Source organism: Megalobrama amblycephala, linkage group LG1, assembly GCF_018812025.1.
Source record: "Megalobrama amblycephala isolate DHTTF-2021 linkage group LG1, ASM1881202v1, whole genome shotgun sequence".
In the NCBI taxonomy this organism is placed as follows: Eukaryota; Metazoa; Chordata; class Actinopteri; order Cypriniformes; family Xenocyprididae; genus Megalobrama; species Megalobrama amblycephala.
The window spans coordinates 26,350,811-26,374,456 of record NC_063044.1 but is presented as its reverse complement, the minus strand read 5'-3'; the positions used below and the strand labels follow the sequence as shown (position 1 = coordinate 26,374,456).

The 23,646-nt window shown below is 38.6% G+C and overlaps 1 protein-coding gene across 1 annotated transcript; it reads left to right on the top strand.

The window, feature by feature from the left end:
* The first annotated feature begins 936 nt into the window (after positions 1–936).
* Positions 937–21,802, top strand: st6galnac2 (ST6 (alpha-N-acetyl-neuraminyl-2,3-beta-galactosyl-1,3)-N-acetylgalactosaminide alpha-2,6-sialyltransferase 2). Its single transcript, XM_048186715.1, has 8 exons — positions 937–1,213; positions 10,548–10,762; positions 10,843–11,005; positions 17,526–17,664; positions 17,781–17,884; positions 19,658–19,741; positions 19,838–19,934; positions 20,071–21,802. The coding sequence occupies exons 1-8, from the start codon at positions 1,032–1,034 to the stop codon at positions 20,266–20,268; spliced, it is 1,182 nt and encodes a 393-aa protein (XP_048042672.1). The 5' UTR covers positions 937–1,031; the 3' UTR covers positions 20,269–21,802.
* The last annotated feature ends 1,844 nt before the right edge of the window (positions 21,803–23,646 follow it).

The following is a 23,646-nucleotide window of genomic DNA, read 5'->3' as shown; positions in this document are numbered from 1 at the left end:
AATTACGTCTCATAACTATCACACAGAATTCTCTATGTCATTGCCACATTCGTGTCCACAGTTTGATCTGTCATGTTCTGTTTGCATGGTTTCGCCCTTTCACTGTTTATTCGTGTTATTCATTTGTTCACATGGTTTCAGTTTGAGTTACGCACCTCATGTTCCATTAATCATTTCTTCTGTCTATTTAAACCATCAGTTCTTTTGTTCATTGTTTGGTGTCGTTAATGGTTCATGTGTGTAGTTTCTCAGTGTGTATTAAAAGTTGTCCTTGCATTGTTCACTCTGCGTCACGTATTCTGCCTTTTGGATTTACACAGCCATCGTGGCAGTCATTGTATGACTAGCATTAAGATTTGTTTACACCAGTGTCATATATCAGAAGTGGGTGTACTCATACTTTTGACCATACTTTTAGTGTATCATGAGGTAAAGTGAGGTAAAAAGGTAAAAGCTTTGAGCTTTTCTAACTAATTTTAATTTATTTATGACTTTTGTTTATAGAAAATGGCCTCACATACACAAGATTCACACTGTTTTACCTTTCTGGATGTTATGTTAGTATGTCACATGTTAATACAGTCTGCCTTGAGTATAGTTTGACACAAAAAGCACACAGGCTTTTATGTCATTTAACTTTTGAGCATTGCTATACTTAAATGTTGAACTGTTTAGTAATACAGAAACTGTCCTAAATGTCCTACAGATGTCAACAGTATGAAAGCTGCTTGGTAAAAGGTAACACATGAAGAATGGAGAAAATATCAGGAACCAAGAGAACCTGAATCTCAACTAAAGTCCAAATGTTTTTGAGATCATTCAGAGGCTCATTTTGTCATTAGATTCCAGTAGTGCATCACACTGTCACGTGGAGATTATTTAGAACTCAAAGGTGACATGCAATTTCCTGTTTTGTTTCCCACAAATTACCACGTGTGTTGTTAAACTGGTTGTACAACTGTTTATAGGCTTCAAATGTACGTGGAGGGGTTTATAATTGTTCAGTGAAAGGCCACCGTTTGCTTGTTATTATGAAGAGCTCACCTGCTTATCCAAACAGGACATGTTCTGTCTTTTCATGCATTTATCGCGCATGGAGCGGTCGCAACATGAAACTGTGGTTTCTTAGTTCTTTTATGGCTGTATGCGTCTGCTTTATCTACTGGAATCTGCTGGGATTGATGTCATCAGGGGACTGGAGCACATTTCTTAGGCAAGTACAGACACACTTTCTTCCAGGGGCACAGAGATCAGCGTTTGTCTCATACACTCAAAAAAATGAATTGTTGGATTTACTTAAAAAATAAGTGTCAAGTGGTTCCACGCAACAATATTGAGTAATTTGTACAAAAAACTATTTAGTTGAATGAACAAAAGAAATTCAAGTAAAGCTGACAAAACTTCTTTGAGTAAATACAAATCATTTGAATGTCACTGTTACATAATATTTATATGTGCAGTTTACTTAATGTTATGTTGATTACATAAGGTGAACATTTTTTTTTTTGAATAATCATTTAAATAAAAAGGATACAACATATCAAAATGCACTCAAAAAATAACTAATTGAACAAACTCAATTGAATTGAGAGCAGGAATAAACACGTGTATATGAGTGCGCACAGCCTCTTCTGCATGATGGTAACCACAAAATTCAAAAACATTACAGAAACTACTCTAAATGTCCAACATAACTGAACATTAAACACTAACATAAACTAACAACATCTTTCCCTTTACTGAAAAACACATAAAATAACACTTTAATCCCTAAATTTACTCTCTTAATGCAGTCCCTTGCAAAGCATGCTGAGACTGAACAAACACTTACTAAGTAAAGCTGACAATACTCAATTTTAGTAGAAACATCGCAGTTAAATTACGTTCATGTACTTACATGAGTTTTTTAAGTAATGTGAACAAGGATGGTTTGAGTGAAACTAACAACAGTGAAAGTTAATTTTTTTGAGTGTATGCTAAAAGACTGATTTTAAAACATCGGTTTTAGTCACATAGCGAGAAGACACCTGTTAAATGTCGTATGATGCCAGCAGTGCTACTGCTGAAAACAAAGATAGTCACCAATGGCAAGCCATTTTGACTTATAATCATTCCAAGGATATGAATTGTTGATATCAACAATTCAGTTTTTGCACTAGTTAAATATCACAATAAGCTGCCATTCTAATATAATTACAGATATCAGTAATTAATTTCTGTAATAATTAATTGAAATTCTAGTTTGACATATGAGAAATACAATCCTTACAAGTACAAATCTTTTTTTTTTTTTTTTTTTTTTTTAAATATATATAGATTATGTGGTTACTAGTGCAAATGTCTATTATTGAGATCAACATTTGAATCACTACTTGTGCAAATTTTCATTTTTTACTATCAGTAATTTGATTGTCACAATGTTAATTTCTGATATCTGTAATGTGATTGTTACTAGTAAGAAAGCTATTTTAGATATCTGAAATTACTCTCCTAATTATTGATATCTGAAATCCATTTCTAGATATCAGAAATACCAAATTAAACATGATGAAATACATTTATAGATATCAAGAATTTGCATTTCAACTAGTGAAAATTGAATTCTTTATACCAGGAATTTATATTGTGAGGGGATGAAAAAGGTCTGTCAAGTTCAAAGTTTTTTTTTTTTTTGGTTTGCCTTAGTGGTCTTACAATGCTCGTCAATGTCAAAAAAATTGAGATGGTTAACAGAAGATGAGTATGAATTCCAACGAGACGCTTTAGTTTTAGCAATGAAAGAGTGCATGGTAACTAAGGGTACATTTACACAACAATGATGTAGCAAAAACGGAAAAGGTTTTACTTTGCGTTTTTCATCTACTGATGAAAAACTTGTCAAAATGATCCCCATTCACACAGATCCCCAAAAAACTAAAAATGCTGTATTATTCATGCCAGGCCAGTAGTTGGCGATGTCACTTTGTAAAGAAACACTACACACCTACAGACTAAACACGTAATACACATGCTCATGACGTCACCGTTTTCACAAATTCATGTTTTTGTAGTTTACACAGAGACAATAACGGTACTGTTTTCAAAAACTTGCACTTTGAAACTCGTTTGCGTTTTCAGGCCCTCAAAACGCTGTTGTCGTGTGAATGAATGGCTAAAAAGCATAAAAAGTTTTCCATTTTTAGTTGAAAACCGTGTCGTGTAAATGGCCATAAGTAGCTAAACATTTAGGCTAATATTTGACAAATGTTTTATGAAAGAAATGTTCAGCAACCAACAGTAATATCCAGTGATGCAAACTTCTCAACTTTTTTAATGAAGTTGCATTGTTTTGAATTGAACATATGCTATTATTCACATGATTCATGTAATTCATAACTGAATGTGATAAAACAAACAAACAAAAAAACTATTTGTGTGTTTTACAAATTAGACTTGAATAAGAGTGAATGTGTGCTTATTTTAAAATAAAATAGACCTGGGGCCATTTGCATAAACTTAGCCACTATGTTAAGACTGTGTTTCAACATTGTGGCATGTGACTGTAAAAAGTTAGAACCAGTCCTGAAAAAGAAAAGGAAAATTAGATGACTAACTTTTTAGTCTGAGCAGTGTATGCAACTGGCCGCTGGAACGTTTACTGTTCTATCCCTTTTAATACCATCAAATCCCTTTAATCCTTTAGTTTAAGTCTTTTAAACCATACCTGTAACAACAGCTTTAACAAATGCTACAATGACAGGTACATTCTTAAAAGGCAAGTATAAAGTAGAATCAAGAGCTTTAAAGTTTCGGCGGCCCATGATATCCGCTGCCCTCACAAGTGAAGTTAAGTGAAGTTAGACTTCCCATGGCACTTTGAAGTAGAAAACTGTCAAACTGAAAAGATTCCAGATGCTAAAATAATATAAAATACTTCATATCCATCCTATGCAAACAAGGAATTAAGTTAATTATTAATTAATTAATTACATTAATTAACTTTACATGTGTCGGTTTTAGGCAAGCTACAAAAAAAAAAAAAAAAAAAACACTCTGCAAAAAATACCTCAACTAAAACACTTCACACGTCAACCCTCCAGTGTTCAAACCCACTGTACTCCCATGCAAATGAGTTCACAAGCAAATTTTTTGGACACCATGCATGACTGTTTCCTCTGTATTTTATGTAAACTTTTGGAACCACAGGCAGCTTTGTTTCTTTGTGTCCTGTAAATAAAAAGCGCATTCATGCCTTTGTGACTATAAAGCAGACATGCCTTCTTATCTTAAAGGTCATGATTGTCAGAAAAAATTTAAACTGTCTAAGTTCTGTTACTTCCTTCCCAAACTGTAACAACTAAAACATGAATTAAAATATAAAAAAAGATATCTAGGTAACACTTTATTTTACAGTGTCATTGTTATATGTTACATGCAGTTACTATAGTAATAACTATAAATTATGCATAATTACATGCAAATAACCCTAAACTAAACTAAACCCTAATCCTAACCCTATAGTAAGTACATGTAGTGACTTAAAAATACTCAGTACTTAAATGTATAATTACAGTGTAACATAGACACCTTAAAATAAAGTGTAACCGATATCTACATACATACAAACAGGCTACAACGAAATAGTAATAGAGTTTTAATAAAAAAAATAAAAAAAAAATAATTAACTAAACTATAACTATCAAAACCATTACTGAAAATAAACTACTATGTGTACTGGGAATTTACTACAGAACATTTGTTATTGAAATTAAAACAATTGTTAAAATAAAAGTGCATTTGAAAACCAAAAAATACAAAAACTTTGACATAGATAAAGCATAACGCATAATCAGTGGTGTATAAATACCTTACATAATGCACTGTTATGAGCCGTTTCTACCGCGGGTCCACTTACATTTTGCGCCACCGTGTCCCTAAAAGGCAAAATGCTCTACAGAGCGTGTTTCGTCACTATGTTTTTGTTCTTCTTTTTCATTGGTGTTTTTAGCAGTGGCTTGCATCATCACTACGTTGACTAAACATGAAGAAGTAGTAGTAGTAGTAGTCGTCTGGTTTATTAGAAGAAGAGACCATTCTTTGTTAGAAGTAAGAAGAAACCTCATTGCTTGTCTGGCTACTCTCTGGTGTCTCAGACGATGACATCTTTGTCCTGTGTCAGCCACCGTAGCTTCTCTATGTGCTTCAAAAGTTAGGGGTGAGTGGTGGACTGAGCAATTTGCAACCTCACCATGAAAATTTACACAGTGCACCTTTAAAGCCCCATTCACACCACCGTAGGGTGACATGATCCTATTCATTTTCAATGAAGAGCTGGAGACTTCCGGCAACACAAGCGACAGTGACTGATGGTGACAGATCAAGTGACGACCAAGTTCAGAAAAGTTAAACCTTGCAAATCAGCAGCGAATTTTGAAAGCGACAACCAATAAGATTGAAGACTGTCAGTGGAGCTCCCATCGCCATCTCGAGTGCAGGCAAGACAGGACAGAGTGCCTGAGCGAATTAAATGTTAAATATGATTTGACTTTAACCACATACATGGATATAATAAATGATGTGTGAAAAAAAAAAATGTCTGCAGTCTCAGTGAGTTTGATTAATACATTGATAGTTTGTGTTGTTAATTATATCATGCCGTGAGAAGTTTAGCACTGCTGCAGTTATTATTACAGTCTGATGAACTCCAAGTGCTATATTTGGCAAAAAGCAAACAAAGCACACCACACCTTCCGTGAAGCATGTTGGTGGCAGCATTATGTTGTGGAGGTGTTTCTCTTCAGCGGGGACTGGGCGATTGGTCAGGATAAAAGGGAAAATGGGTGCTGCCAATTACATCCAAATTCTTGAGGAAAACCTGCGTCCATCTGCTAGACACCTAAAGATGGGCAGGTCATTCACCTTTCAACACAACAATGATCCTAAACATACAACCAAAAGAACAACACAATGGATGAAGAATAGGAAGGTGGATGTCTTTGAGTGACCAAGTCAGAGCCCTGACTTAAAGGTGCCGTTGAACGTGTTTTCAAAAGATGTAATATAAGTCTAAGGTGTCCCCTGAATGTGTCTGTGAAGTTTCAGCTCAAAATACCCCATAGATTTTTTTTTATTAGTTTTTTTAACTGCCTATCATTATAAATGCGCCGATTCAGGGTATGCGGCCCCTTTAAATCTCGTGCTCCACGCCCCAAGAGCTCGCGCTTGCCTTAAACAGCGTAAACAAAGTTCACACAGCTAATGTAACCCTCAAAATGGATCTTTACAAAGTGTTCGTCATGCAGCATGTCTAATCGCGTAAGTATGGTATTTATTTGGATGTTTACATTTGATTCTGAATGAGTTTAATAGTGCTCCGTGGCTAACGGGCTAAAGCTAACATTACACACTGTTGGAGAGATTTATAAAGAATGAAGTTGTGTTTATGAATTATACAGACTGCAAGTGTTTAATAATGAAAATAGCGACGGCTCTTGTCTCCGTGAATACAGTAAGAAACGATGGTCACTTTAACCACATTTAACAGTCCATTAGCAACATGCTAACGAAACATTTAGAAAGACAATTTACAAATATCACTAAAAATATCATGATATCATGAATCATGTCAGTTATTATTGCTTCATCTGCCATTTTTCTCTATTGTTCTTGCTTGCTTACCTAGTCTGATGATTCAGCTGTGCACAGATCCAGACGTCCTGCCCTTGTCTAATGCCTTGAACATGAGCTGGCATATGCAAATATTGGGGTCGTACATATTAATGATCCCGACTGTTACGTAACAGTCGGTGTTATGTTGAGATTCGTCTGTTTTTCGGAGGTCTTTTAAACAAATGAGATTTATATAAGAAGGAGGAAACAATAATGTTTGAGACTCACTGTATGTCATTTCCATGTACTGAACTCTTGTTATTCAACTATGCCAAGGTAAATTCGATTTTTAATTCTAGGGCACCTTTAAATCCGATCTGTGGGTGGACTTGAAGAGATCAGTCTATTGCAGCTCACCACAGAATTTGGCTGAACTTCCGTAAGAAAGAATGGGCAAATATTCCCCAAACTAGGTGTGCAAAGCTAGTACAGACATATCCAAAAAGATGAATGGCTGTAATTAAAGGAAAAGACGGCTCTAAATCAGGGGACTGATGATTTTTCCAACCCTTTTATTCTAGTTTTTCCGTTTTTTTTTTTAATTACTTTTCAGTACTGTTGCTCTTTCTTTCGATACTTTGATGTTGTAAGGCAAAATTTGTAAATAACTATTTCAAAGGGGTATGATGTTTTTCTATAGGCATTGTATCATTGCTCACACATTCTCTCCACATGCGAATAATTTGAATACATGGGAGAGGTATATGAGCTGAATATAAATATAAAACCTCATTGTGGAGATATAGAAGGAATAAAAGGCTCACGAACTCATATGCGGGACAGCGGAAGAGTCAGATTATTAAAACCACCGAACTCAACTGTTCCTCAGAATTCACATTAATCAGTCCGGTTGGAAGCGGTGGCCACATAGCAGCTTCAGGAACTGACATGAAAACAGCATTTCAGGAGAAGCCCAAAAAGGAAAGCTGCCGTTAGGCTCCTCCCTATGCTCTGCCTACCATCCCCACAATCGATCCCGCCCTGCCGCTTAGTACAGAACCTCAAGAGAGAGTCAAGCATGTGGAGCTTCCCACAGCGAACACATCATAATGAATGCAGTCTGCTCCCTCGAGAGCCAAACGAGCCATCAATCCCACAATTCACAGCGCGAGCGTGAAGCTCAACTTCCATAGGAATGAATCGAAAATGCACTATGTTGACTAACAGAAAGCTGCTTGATTTGAAAGTAACTTCTGTTTGAACCGTTTCCTACACTGTTGAAAATAGACAATGAACTTTTTTCAGCAAAATTTCACAGACATCTCACCACACCTTGATGTCAAATGTACTTAAAGTTGAATCTGTTGCAATAAATAAGTATTTTCACACCACTGGGGCCTATTTTTCATAATCTCACCTATAGGGACCCACAAAATCCACCCGATCTTTTCAATGAGTGGTTTAACTAAGGGCTAGATTTCAAGTCATAATAACTAAAATATAGTAAATGTTGTAATGATTGCTACACTCTGATTTGATGTGTCCTCAATCCTTTGATTTTAACCTTGAGGCAAATGTGTTGAAACACCTCATTTCAGTTTTGTGTTTTTAACTGTATGCCATTGTTCAATCCACATACTGTTTCCTCATAGCCTCCACCCCAAACATCAATGACTTGCACTGACGCAAATTTTTAATGTCTTTGTTATTTTGTAACAAAAATATAAATGTGACATTGTGATTATGCAGAGTTAAAGGTGCCCTCGAATGAAAAATTGAATTTATCTTGGCATAGTTAAATAACAAGAGTTCAGTACATGGAAAAGACCTCCGAAGAACAGGCGAATCTCAACATAACAGCGACTGTTACGTAACAGTCGGGGTGTACGCCCCCAATATTTGCATATGCCAGCCCACGTTCAAAGCATTACACAAGGGCAGGACGTCTGGATGTGCACAGCTGAATCATCAGACTAGGTAAGCAAGCAAGGACAACAGCGAAAAATGGCAGATGGAGCGATAATAACTGACATGATCCATGATATCATGATATTTTTAGTGATATTTGTAAATTGTCTTTCTAAATGTTTCGTTAGCATGTTGCTAATGTACTGTTAAATGTGGTTAAAGTTACCATCGTTTCTTACTGTATTCACGGAGACAAGAGCCGTCGCTATTTTCATTTTTAAACACTTGCAGTCTGTATAATTCATAAACACAACTTCATTCTTTATAAATCTCTCCAACAGTGTGTAATGTTAGCTTTAGCCACGGAGCACAGCCTCAAACTCATTCAGAATCAATGTAAACAATATAACAGTATACAATACTCACATAATCCGACGCATGCATGCCGTCCACTGATCCATTTTGAGGGTTATATTAGCTGTGTAAACTTTGTTAAGGCACTGTTTAAGGCAAGCGCGAGCTCTGTGGGCGGAGAGCACGGGATTTAAAGGGGCCACAGCATAAATCGGCGCGTTTATAATGATGCCCCAAAATAGGCAGTTAAAAAAATTTATTAAAAAAAATCTATGGGGTATTTTGAGCTGAAACTTCACAGACATATTCAGGGGACACCTTATGCTGCGTTCACACCGAACGCGCCTGGGGCGTCAAATTTTGAAGTCAGACGCCGTAAAATTCTCTCAATTCGCACGACTAAACAAAGTGTGTTCAGACGCGAATTTGCGTCATTGGAGGGGCTTTCATCTCTTTCTGCACAGATCCTCTGAATAAACACATAATCTCGTCAGTTGGAAACCTGTAGCGGCAATTTAACTCGGTTATGCCGGCCGACTTTTGCTAGCTAGAAGGTGGGCTAGTATCAACTGCTAAAATCATGCAAAAAGTTTTACAACTAACCAGATTGTCCGATTTCTTCGCTTATTCTCTTCCAGGCAAGGTCCTTTTTATTCCTGTCTCGATAAAAATATGATGACACATCATAGGTGGCCACACACAGTGACATCTTTGTTCTGGTCTCCACCACTGATCACATCATAAACACGTTATTACCAAAGCAGAGTCCCTGATTGGTTAACGCGCCACGAATTTACGGCAAAGTTCAGATTTTTCAACTTGGGCGTTTGGGTGTCAGACACTCAATTTGCCGATTCGCGCCGCAGGACACCTAGACGCGCGTTTACATTGACTTTACATGTAAATCAGATGCCCCAGACGCCCAGACGCGTTCGGTGTGAACGCAGCATTAGACTTATATTACATCTTTTAAAAACATAATCTAGGGCACCTTTAAACACGTTCCTGTGTCAACATGTTTTGTTGATCCTGGAACAACATTCTTGTCTGAAGATTTTGTCCTAACCACATTTCTACCCCTAAACCTAACCCTACCCATAACTTATCTGTAAAATCAAAAGAAAATGATAGGTGAATAACACTGACGTAGAAGCACCTAACCCTGGTTGTAAGCCTAAACTTGACATCAACTGTAAACTTGTCTCTCAAATCTGACAAAGACAAAGATGTTGATCCAGAAACATGTTGTACTTGGCAAAATCAGGTTCTGTGTGACTATTCATTGCCAGGTCCCAAATAAAACAAATCTGAGATGGAATCTTCAACAGATTTCAAAAGTCAACAATGTGGATTTGAACCATGAATTTAATTTCTGCTATTCTTCTAAATGTGCTGAAATGCAATGGAACTCTGTGTCATAACATTTGAAGGGTAACTGAAGGTAAAGGTTACCATAATACAGGGATATGTATTGGTATGCAATGGTATGGAAATGGGGTATGGTATGCCAAAGTGTACTGTATTTTACTGCACTACATTACTACATTTTTATTTTGAGTGGTTTGCAGATGAAGACTCATGTCCTTTAGTTTTTGTACATTTCTGTATTTATTGCTTATACCCTATTTTCTTATATATTCCTTCATTTCCTCTTCCCCTCTTGAAAGAATGACTTTCTGTTATGTTTTTCTCTGCAGGGCTACAGAAGTAAGCTGGATTGTAAATGATACAGCTGAAGAAGAGGTGCCGGCCTGCTCTTTGAGACATATCATAAAGAAGGAAAACAGTCTGAAAAAAAATTTCAGCTTTTTAGTGCCTGTTCTGCAGTGGCGTGATTCTTTTATTCATTCACACTGGGAAAAGCTCCAGAATGAACCATTGCCTTACGGCTGGAAGAACCAGTCTTACCACGGTAAACCCTCACTGCAATCGCTTAAAGCAGCACAAACAGGGAAATAAAAAAAAAAACATAAAAGTTTCTTTTTTTTCCAGAAATAGGCAAGACTCTTTCTCTGCTTTCACATCCTGGAAACAGTCATCTGTTTGAGCGGAAAATGCCAGATGCATGTGTGCGTTGTGCCGTGGTGGGTAACGGAGGTATCCTCAATGGATCCAAGCAGGGGAAAGTCATAGACAGTCACGATTATGTTTTCAGGTTTGTGAGTTCTATAGAAAAGCAAATGAGCTGCCTTCTTATATTCCTCTTATTTTATTTCCATTTCATAAGTGAACATTTAAGATGAAGTCTATAATCTTTTGATGTTAAAATAATTTCGACCACCCCAGTTTATAGGTGCTCTTAAAAATGAAGGTTCCAAAGGAGTTTTTGCAGGGGTGCCATAGAACAATCATGTTTGGTTCCCCAAAGAACCATTTTTTTCCTTAGTGTGAAGAACATTTTAATAAGCTGAAGAATCATTTTTCACTATAAAGAATCTTTTGTGGAATGGAAAGATTCCATGGGTGTTAAAGGTTCTTCATGGAACCACAATGCCAATAAAGAACCTTTATTTTGAAGTAAGCTTTTATACATATAAGAATAAATAGTACTTTTGGGAAAACATTTTAAAACCATATGCATTAGTAAGTAATTACTTACTGTCATTTAATTTTCCCTTGAAAAGTAAAGTAAGGGATTTTACAGTTAGCCTACTTCTAATGCAATTGCATTAAATGATGTTTTATTAACAAAATTCGGGAGGAGCAACGTTCAAATAATCTGACTAATCATCACGTCATCTCGGCCAGCTGTCAGCAATCAGTAATCAACATATCTACCCAATCAGCACGAGTGAAAGCATATATATAAGACACGCTCGACTCACCCATATTCCTCGACAGTTTGACAGCATCTGACCCGCCCTAAGTTCCCACCATGTCCGAAATTAATCTCTTTGTGTCCGATGAAGAATCTTTCGTCCTCTTTGCCCGATCCTCTGGCCTTACTAGGAGCAATTACACCGCCGCCGATTCATCTCGGGGGGGCGTCAGCCCAAACAAAAGGGTCCCCGCATGCCAAGACGCCGAGGCCGACTCTCGTCACTGCGGTCGAAACATCCGCGATCTCCTTCCGTGTATTTCCTAGTCCTGCTCATTCTATCATTCCTGCCATAAAGAAATGGACAATAAGGCATTCGAGCACCAAGCTCGAGTCTCGGGCAATGCCGCCTCTTCCCGCAAAGGAACGGGCCTTGTTCCAGCATCAGGCCGCCGCAGCAGGCCTTCAGCAAGCCAGAGCCGCGCCGCAGCGCAGATTAAATCCCAGCCAACTCGGACTTTACTCCCCATCGGCTCAACCCCGTAAAAGCACAGTTAAAATCCTTCTCGTTTTCCGTCCCTGAATTAATTTCCACATTATGACATCTGTATCAATGCTGATCGGGGGAATTCACGTTTTAAACTGTTTCTGTAAAGTTTGCCGTTCTAATTAACGTGCCGCTTGTGGTTTAAACACTCAATCAGCTGTTATATGCTCGTAGCCTATGACGTTCAGATTGCACGCACGGTCGCATAGATTCATTAAACTCAGAACTTATTGTCATCGCTATCCTGCGATTCATCAACAAATCGCTTAGAAAATTAGTCATAATATGTATTTCTGTTTCGAAGTATAACCACAGCTTCACTATTGGAGACGCAGAGACTGGTAGGACAAATTCTTTTCAAATCGTTATTTTGATGCATTTAAATAAATCTTACCGTTCCCTTTTCGTCTGTTTTATAACGAGCAGAAATCTGTAAGTAACTTAACAAACCATAGACAGATAACCAATGAATAAACTAATTACATTACAGTTTGGAAAGTATGGAATTGAGTAATTTCCAGGTCTGGATGGAAAATATAATAAATATAAATAAACAATATTAAACAAGCAGCATGTCCATGGTTAAATGTTAGCGGTTGTTGAAAACAATTAAATAAATTCAAGGTGCACATTTTTATTATGCAAAGCTCTGTCTTTTACAAATGGGTCTCTTTTGAGCTTCACTAAATGAAGGTGCTTGTGACTCAAACCAGCAACAGTTAAAGAACAAGGATCATCCAAATCATATTGTACTTTGTTTGATGTTGAATGATCATCAAACAGCAATGATGGTACAAACAGTACTGTCATTTACAGTATCAAACCATTGTGTCAGAGGCGAATATATGCAGGTTTAAAAGATTTCAGGCTGCTTCTGAGAAAATAAGAATATGTACAAAGTTTAATAATCTATCTCGGCCCTGCACTGTTTCGCTGAGCCCAGGTTTCCAATCGCCCCGGATAAACGATGGGTCCAGCCATGTCCATTGAATTTCTGGGATTTAACTCGAATACAGTTAATTTCCAGGCATAAGGAATCAATAGGACATTCATGTTCGCTTCCACCTTCCTAAACAGCATTCATGTTCGCTTCCACCTTCCCAAACCGTTCTAAACAGGAATTACTATCTTCGCTCAGCTACTTAAACTTCATGATGCGAGTAATTCCACAAGGCCAGTCTTTCATCTTACATCCTCACTCTTGTATCTTCAATTCATGTGCTAGAAACAAGCGTCAGGCCACAGCAGCAGCAAGCCTGGGTCGTGCCCCAGATTCCCCACTTTCCTCCTCCCTCCACTTAGCCACACACCGCGGCTTTCACCGGCGCCGCACACCATCCAACAATGCCTGCCCCTCTTGGTGAATGCCTTCCCTCCTAACGTGAGGATGCCTCTACTAGCGGAGGAAGCTCAGCCGTCTCAGCCATTTCATCCCACCATCTCTCACCCTACCTCTCTTTTGTCTTTGGTCTACAGTGTCAACTACGGACCTTAGCGTGAGGCTGCCTCCGCTATCGCCGCAGGCCTAGACATACTATTTTCCCCAGCTTCCCTCTTTTTCTAACCACCCTGTTCCTTCCCAGGCTCCAGTGGCCAACCCGAGCAAGAGGCTGCCTCTGTTAACGGTGCAGGCCCAGACACCTCAATTTCCCTTTCTCAGTTTCCCTCTTTTCTAACCTCCTCATCCCTCCCCTGGCTCCAGGGGCCGACCCGAGCGTGAGGCTGCCTCCGCTAACGGCCTCGGTCCCGGCCTTTCTTTCCTCCTTGCACTTTCCCATAAGCAAAACGCCGTTCACCCTGTCTACTACAATACTGATGCCCATCCCACCAAATGCTAGAGCCCTGGAACCAAACCCCATTGCCAACAACATCAGATCCTCTTAGAAATTCAAGCTGTTGGCAAGAATTGCCTGGAATGTGGACCCATTCCCAACCCCTGTACCTTATTATTCAGAGCTGATATTTCCATAAACCACCCACTTAAAACTCTCCTTGACTCTTCTCTCAACTACATTCTTCAAGCTGTCTCCCCTAGAACCCTACAATCCATTCTGCATAGGAGCAGCAACTACAGCCACCCAAAAAGGCCTCTCCCAGCATCAGATTCAAACATTTGGTCGCTGGTCATCAGAAGCTTTTAAGAACTACATCCCATCTAATCGCTTCCATATTAAAGAAACCCAACGAACACCTATCAGCTAGTTTCAGCTCCAGCTCGTTATCTCACACATGCCTGCAAGCCACCATATCCAACTCAACTAATACCATCATTCCAATACAACGGAAATTTTCTATCATTGTTGCAGCAGTGATGTCGCCTCGGCTCCCGCAGGAGCTCAGTTCTTCTGGCTAATTTGTCCACTGCCGCAGCAGTGATGTCGCCTCTGCTCCCGCAGGAGCTCAGTTCCTCTGGCTATTCTCTCCACTGTCGCAGCAGTGATGTTGCCTCGGCTCCCGCAGGAGCTCAGTTCTGGTTAATTCCTCCACTGCCGCAGCAGTGATGTCACCTCGGCTCCCGCAGGAGCTCAGTTCTGGCTAAATTCCTCCACTGCCGCAACGGTGTTGTCACCTTGGCTCCCGCAGGAGCTCAGTTCTTCAGGCCAACTTCTCCACTGCCGCAGCAATGATGTCGCCTCGGCTCCCGCAGGAGCTCAGTTCTGGCTAATTCCTCCACTGCCGCAGCAGTGATGTCACCTCGGCTCCCGCAGGAGCTCAGTTCTTCAGGCCAATTTCTCCACTGCCGCAGCAGTGATGCCGCCTCGGCTCCCGCAGGAGCTCAGTTCTGGCTAATTCCTCCACTGCCGCAGCAGTGATGTCGCCTCGGCTCCCGCAGGAGCTCAGTTCTTCAGGCCAATTCCTCCACTGCCGCAGCAGTGTCGTCACCTCGGCTCCCGCAGGAGCTCAGTTCTTCAGGCCAATTTCTCCACTGCCGCAGCAGTGATGTCGCCTCAGCTCCCGCAGGAGCTCAGTTCTTCTGGCTATTTCCTCCACTCCCGCAGCAGTGATGTCTCCTCGGCTCCCGCAGGAGCTCAGTTCTTCAGGCCAATTTCTCCACTGCCGCAGCAGTGATGTCGCCTCAGCTCCCGCAGGAGCTCAGTTCTTCTGGCTATTTCCTCCACTCCCGCAGCAGTGATGTCTCCTCGGCTCCCGCAGGAGCTCAGTTCTGGCTATTTCCTCCACTGCCGCAGCAGTGATGTCACCTCAGCTCCCGCAGGAGCTCAGTTCCTCAGGCCAATTTCTCCACTGCCGCAGCAGTGATGTCGCCTCAGCTCCCGCAGGAGCTCAGTTCTTCTGGCTATTTCCTCCACTGCCGCAGCAGTGATGTCTCCTCGGCTCCCGCAGGAGCTCAGTTCTGGCTAATTCCTCCACTGCCGCAGCAGTGATGTCGCCTCGGCTCCCGCAGGAGCTCAGTTCTTCAAGCCAATTCCTCCACTGCCGCAGCAGTGTCGTCACCTCAGCTCCCGCAGGAGCTCAGTTCTTCTGGCTAATTCCTCCACTGCCGCAGCAGTGATGACGCCTCGGCTCCCGCAGGAGCTCAACGCTGTCCAATGTCTTCATCCATATGACGATAACTCTACCGGTCCTTTACTAACCCTCCTAGCAGCACATTTAGCCTAAGCAAGGCAATTTTGGGGGTCATCAGTAATGTTCCGGCTGCTGTCCTGCATTGGTTTGCAATTTTTGGGGGGAGTAATCTGGGTTCGAGCCAAAATACCGAGCTCGGAGCCCTCTCCTCGGACAGCACGCCAAATACGCATACTACTACGCATACTATTTTCTATCTGATTATTTGTAAGCGTGAACTCGTGAAATACTGTTTAGACTATAGAACAATTCTGTATAAAACAGTAGTCAATTTAACAGCTAAATGTATGTTTTTAATTCTGTCCTTGTGTTTGCTTTGGCTGGGTTTGCATGTGCTTTGATCCTGTGTTTCCTATGCCTGAGGGTTTGTTTACATTTTTCTTTGCGTTTTTCATAGACAGATGACAACATTGTCAAAACAATCCCCGTTCACATGGATATGCAAAAACGACTAAACATGCTGTATAATTCATGCCAGGCCAGTAGTTAGCGATGTCATGGGGGGCCGGGGATGGTTGTAACACGGGTTGTAACACTTCCAATTTCTCCAATCAGGAACAAGGTACAAATCACCTGATTTACTTCACACATGTTCAGTTTAGTCCTTATTCCATGTGAGAAAGTAGAGCCCTGAGGCAGATACAGCAGATTTTAGAGCAGAAAAAACTCATTTTGATATAAAACTAACTTTTTTTTTTTCTCGGCAATTCCCTTTTTTTCTCGGCAATTCCCAATTAACCCTTGGTTAAACTTGTCAAAGTTAAATGATGTTTATTGTGTGTCTGTGTAGATTTTTCATGCAAGTTGTTAGTGCTAATGTTTTGGCTGTTAGCTGTAAAGTCAGCTAGTTCATGGCTACAAGACTCTGGGCCAGTCTTCTTCTTCTTCTTCTTCTTTTTTCAGTATGCCTAGGTCAGGGGTGTCCGAACCAATGAATATACACTAACAAGAAGCGACACTCAATAGAACGTTCCATTGCAACACTGGCGCCCGGCAGCGTCCCTGCGTCCCTTTCGTTTCGGTGAAAGCGAGTCATCAGTCCACTAGTTTCTATGGCAATATCAGCTGCTTTGTTAAAAAAAAATGTACATTAAAGCTAAAATCCAACCTGAATGATGACGACACAGAATAAAATACTATCACTAGTGATCATCAAATCCTTTTTACAGTTTATTTTACACACTTTGTGTTCAAGTCTTCCACTTTTTCCACAAAACAAACCCAGTCAGTTAAAATTCTTTAAAAGGCTTATAAACACTGAATTAATACCAACATATAAATTAAGGACATGCATTAGAAAAATTGGGAATGTTGGACAATAAATATATGAATATAACAGCTTGATTTTGCAGTGTTGTCTAATGTCCATTAAAGCAAAAGTGTCCAAAAGTGTGAATTATGGGATAACAGACACAGCAATGCATCATGTATTATAAGATCGTTATGTTTGTAGCGTGATCCATTAAAACATACAATATAGCCATATTCAATTCAGACCTAGATAAACATGATGATGACTCAGTCCTGGAGGGCTGAGAACCACTTGAAAACCACTGATCTCACATACAGTAAACCAATTATTAGAACTAAATATCCTGAAATATGATATCAAATGTTAGGGGAAAAAACCCAAATGGCCCCAAATGGCATTTTGGTCACGTTCAGAAGCAGCCCTACTTCATTTCTGACTTTGTTTTCTTTAGATTATCAGTTGGATTAGTACCCTATAGATATACAGCTATGATAGCACAATCATGATAATAATAACAATTCTACTTATTTTAGGGTCAATGGGGCAATAATCAAAGGTTTTGAAGATGATGTTGGGACAAAGACGTCTTTCTACGGCTTCACCACGAACACCCTCAAGAACTCTTTGGCTGGTTATTACGAAGACGGCTTCGACAGGGTGCCACGTGACCCGGTAATAGACCTTCTCGTTTACAATTTAGACATTTTTTGAATCGAAACATTACCCTCTGCTGGTTTACTGTTGAATTTCAGTGCTAAATAATTAAGTCTTAGACGTTATTACCACAGGGCATTGGATATATTTTTATACCTGCGGAAACTCGAGACTACACGATGGTGGCATCTGCCATCAAGGGTGTATCTGTACCCTCCGGACCTGATAAAGGTGACAGGTGGGTGTAACAATAAGATTTTGTCCGTGACCTATAATTTTTGCAGGAACCTTGCAGCACACAAAATGAGCAGCAGATGGTGCATTACTCCTACAATTGGAGTTGAGCAGAATTCACAGTTTAGGAGCTGGCTCATGTGACCTGAACACCAGTTGATTAAAAGTCGTTATCATATGTAAACATAGATGTAAAGTAGCTATCATATGTAAAGATGACAAATGCCATGGGTGGGGCAAATTTCATATTATTATTGTTATTATAACAATTGCCTCTCTTTCAGTTCAGGGTGGAATTTAAACTGGAATGACAGGAAGAGGAATGTACTGACCTACAATTCAACACAGTCACACAGTCCAACATACAATGCGAAAACATCAATAATTACAATGTTTAATTATGGCTATTCATTCCCTGATGTTTAAAATACTTTTTTCCTTTCTGGTCAGACACATTTCACAAGTTCATGCCCCAAAATAAGAAAAAAAAAAAGTATATATAAAATTTTAATGTACTTTTGTTGTTGAAATGTAAGGTAGGCTAATAAATGGCCAACCTACATGACATCAATGTACATTCACACTATATGACAAACATACAGTACAGTCCAAAAGTTTGGAACCACTAAGATTTTTAATGTTTTTAAAAGAAGTTTCGTCTGCTCACCAAGGCTACATTTATTTAATTAAAAATACAATAAAAAACATTAATATTGTGAAATATTATTACAATTTAAAATAACTGTGTACTATTTAAATATATTTGACAGTAATTTATTCCTGTGATGCAAAGCTGAATTTTCAGCATCATTACTCCAGTCTTCAGTGTCACATGATCCTTCAGAAATCATTCTAATATGCTGATTTGCTGCTCAATAAACATTTATGATTATTTTCAATGTTGAAAACAGTTGTGTACTTTTTTTTTCAGGATTCCTTGATGAATAGAAAGTTCAAAAGAACAGCATTTATCTGAAATACAAAGCTTCTGTAGCATTATACACTACCGTTCAAAAGTTTGGGGTCAGTAAGAATTTTTATTTTGTATTTTTTTGAAAAGAAATGAAAGAAATTAATACTTTTATTCAGCAAGGATGCATTAAATCAATCAAAAGTGGCAGTTAAGACATTTATATTGTTACAAAAGATTAGATTTCAGATAAACACTGTTCTTTTGAACTTTCTATTCATCAAATAATCCTGAAAAAAAAATATTGTACACAAATATTTTGTACAATTGTACACATTAAATGTTTCTTGAGCAGCAGATCAGCATATTAGAATGATTTCTGAAGGATCATGTCACACTGAAGACTGGAGTAATGATGCTGAAAATTCAGCTTTGCATCACAGGAATAAATTACTTTGTGAAATATATTAAAATAGAAAACCATTATTTTAAATTGTAATAATATTTCACAATATTACTGTTTTTTTACTGTATTTTTAATTAAATAAATGTAGCCTTGGTGAGCAGACGAAACTTCTTTTAAAAACATTAAAAATCTTAGTGGTTCCAAACTTTTGGACTGTACTGTATATTGTTCATATTTAAAATGGTAATGTGAGTTTTGTATGATAGCACCTATTTCTCTACAGTTTATTCAGGTTTTATTTTGCTTCCTTAATTTTAAACTATTATTTTTGCATTCCGTTTGCTACTTTAATTGAATTGCACTGACTTGGAATTCTAAAAGGCATTCTACCACTTCTAGAGTTTGTGATTGAATTGTTATTTTAACATTTCTTTAATAAGTTTATTTGGTTATTAAAACAGTCCCTCAGACCTTTTTGGATATAATCCTGAAATGCATCAGTTCAAGATGATCCATCCATCCTTCATTCAATATGTGACTCAAAGGTGAAAGTATTTTCCAACGCATTAGTCAACACACATCATTTTGTCACTTTTTTTCTCTCTCGCTCAATGTAATGCCATACTATTTTTGATTTACAGGTTTCTGAAATCCCCACAGCTGGATGAATTCAGAGACCTGTACATGCCCACCACGGGTGCTCTGATGCTGCTGACTGCTTTACACACCTGTGACCAGGTCAACACCCCTTCAGCATCTTTTATCCATCTTTTTGAATTTCTTATTTATGTGATTTTTATTGTTATATTTAACTCAATATCTATTGGTAGAGGTGTTGCTAAATATATGTTGTGTGTGCTGGCTTCTCTCTCAGGTCTCTGCATATGGCTTCATCACAGACAATTATGAAAACTTCTCAGACCATTACTTTGACAAGGTCATGAAGCCTCTGATCTTCTATGCCAACCATGACATGATAATGGAGGGACACCTGTGGAAGCAGCTGCACTCTCATAAAGTCTTGTGGCTATATCAGAGAAATGATAACAAGAAAATGATGCCACTTCAGTGAATCTTTGGACATGGGAAAAATAGGTTACACAACTACAAAAATGAAACTACCAAAGAAGTATTTTGCAGAGGTGTGAAGTATTCGAGTAAGTGTAATTGGTTACTGTACATAAGTATTTTTTTTTTTTGGCTACATTGTAGTTGTACTGAGTATCAAAGGTATTAGCAACTTATACTCTCTACTTGACTACATTTTTGAACAAGTATGTAATTTTTACTCCAATACATTTGGGATGAGTAATGCAATTACACATTATGTTCTGCATGACACCTAACTTTTTCTGCAGCAGTTTGTTTCTGCTATAAAGAAGTGCTATTACAATCTAAGAGCATTGAACTTGACAACAAGGCTACTTGCATTAGCGGGTAGTTTTCTGAATCGCAGGTGTTTGATTTATGAGATGAGGTCATGACTGCAGCCGGTGATGAGGCCAAAACCAGCACATCCAGTGCAAGTAGACTGACTATTTAATTTGACTTAACATTATTTTATTTATCCATTTTCACAAATTCACATTTACATATAATTAAATAGAGTAAAGATATGCGTATTTAGCGTGCTGTCTGGGGGGAGGGCTCCGAGCTCAGAGTTTTGGCCTGAACTCAGAGTACTCCCCCCGGTTGTGGTAAGAATAGATAGAATTAGAAGTGAGGAGATTGGGTGGAGGAGTCATTTTCACCGTAAGGTATCTGTACTTTTACTCAAGTATGGTTTTCAGGTACTCTTTACACCTCTGGTATTTTGGATTAATCTGTTGAACATTTCATATTAATTCAAAGATTCACAGATGTTTTGTTGCACCCTGCTTCTCCTGCAACATTTAGAGGCAATGCCACTGAGAAGGATGTTTTTAACAAGTCAAATAAATTATTTAAATCAAAACGTTACTTGGGAAACTGTGTTTGACTCTTTGATACTTAGTAGGTTTTGGTCATAAATAGAAGGAAGGGGTTACTGTGAGAACACAGGCAACTTTAAATGGACCTCTATGATGTGGTGTCCCCCAGGGTTCAATCCTTGGACCTCTCCTTTTCAGTCTGTATAATGTGTAAAATGTGTTTTTAAAGTGTAAAAATGTATATTGTCATGCCAAATATTTATTAGACAAATCATTCATCACTGTATAACATTCATGTAGATCATGCATGAACTGATAAAATGTAAATCACTGTATCTCACTTACTAATCCATGTAGTTAATAGATAAAGAAACAAAACTGCTTTCAATTATGTTTCCAATAAGAAAAAACCATCCTGACATCCCTAAAGACAACACTTGCAGCCCAATGACTGGAGCTTGGCAATATACAATAAATGATTTCTGAATTATTTCTGAAGGATCATGTGACACTGAACACTGAAGAATAAAAATTCAGCTTTGCCATTACAGTCATAAATTACATTTTAAAATATATTCAAATAGAAAAGTTACTTTAAATTGTAATAATATTTATCAATATTAATGTTTATTTAATTAAATAAATGCAGCCACCTTGCAGATTGCTTTCAAAGACATAATAAATAAATAAATAAATAAATAAATTGTATTTATTCCGAACTTTTGGTCTGCCAAATATGTCACAATAATGGGAACTCAAATCTCTGTACTTGACTGCACATTATTATGTTTTCAAAATATTCTTTGCTTTGTGCAGTGAATCTGTTCTTGTATCTTACTCTATAAAAAACTTTGAAAGTAAAATAAACTCTTTTTTTTTTTTTTTTTTTGCTTCAAGGTGCTGGTTTCACCCTGTGTTTTAGCTTGTGATCACTGCCAATAGTGACATTAACTGCTTTATTTAAACATGCCCCAGGTGTGCAACATCTGTTTGTGGGATATCCGGAAGGTGATAGCAGCCCCTGATCCTTTGATCACCACTCGCCCTTATCTTTGTGGGAGCAGGTGAAGGGATGCAGAACCGCAAGCCTTGTTCTTCAGTTTTCACCTGGTTCTCCATAGCGCACAGTCTCATTCAGACACTTGGCAGGGCCATATTCACTATCCTGTTCCAGATGACTTCATTTAGGAGGGGACAGGAAGCACTTTGATCTGTGGCTGAAGAAAGAGACTTCTGGATCACAATGTTTGTGTGCATATGCAAGTTTAAGCATATAAATGAGTCCATGGATGGTCTTAAAATTTTCAGAAACTTTTATCATAGCACGTCTGAGGTACATTGAACAAAACAAATGTTGAATTCCATTAGTTTTAAGTTGCTGCACAACAACATGCAACAAGTGAATGCATACTTTTAGGGATGAAATAAACCCAAAGGAAAGAAAAATCACAACCGAGATCTCTTTAATGTCACAATTTTTTCTCCTGGAGACAGAGATTAAATGAGGAGGACATGGAGACTTTTGCCTGTGTCTTCTGCTTCTTAAAGGCTTTAGTTCAGCCAAAAATGAAAATTCTGTCATCATTTATATACCCTCATGTCGCTCCAAACCTGTAAATCTTCGGAACACAAATGAAGATATTTTCAAGAAATCGGAATGATTTCTGTCCTTCTCTTGAGAGCTACGTAACTAGCACTTTGACGCTTCAAAAAGTTCATAAAAAAGATCATAAAACCTAATCCGTATGAATTGATCGGTTTAGTCTAAATTTTCTGAAGAGACACAATCAGTTATGAACTGAACAGATTGAATTCAGAATTTTATTCACATATAAACAGTTATCAATGCACACAACAGTTACGGTTAATTCATTCTCGTGTGATATGTAGCACGTTTGAGTTTCATCAAGAACCAATGAGGTTCATTCTCATGTGTTACGCAGCACGTTTGAGCATCATTAAGAACCAGTGAGGTTCATTCTCATGTTACGCAGCACGTTTGAGCTTCCACAAGAACCAATGAGGTTCATTCTCATGTGTTACGCAGCACGTTTGAGCTTCATCAAGAACCAATGAGGTTCATTCTCATGTGTTACGCAGCACGTTTGAGCTTCATCAAGAACCAATGAGGTTCATTCTCATGTGTTACGCAGCACATTTGAGCATCATCAAGAACCAATGAGGTTCATTCTCATGTGTTACGCAGCACGTTTGAGCTTCCGCAAGAACCAGTGAGGTTCATTCTCATGTTGCGCAGCACGTTTGAGCTTCATCGAGAACCAATGAGGTTCATTGTGTGTTACGCAGCACGTTTGAGCTTCATCGAGAACCAATGAGGTTCATTGTGTGTTATGCAGCACATTTGAGCTTCATCGAGAACAAATGAGGTTCATTGTGTGTTACGCAGCACGTTTGAGTTTCATCGAGAAGCAATGAGGTTCATTGTGTGTTACGCAGCACGTTTGAGCTTCATCAAGAACCAGTGAGGTTCATTCTCATGTTACGCAGCACGTTTGAGCTTCATCGAGAACCAATGAGGT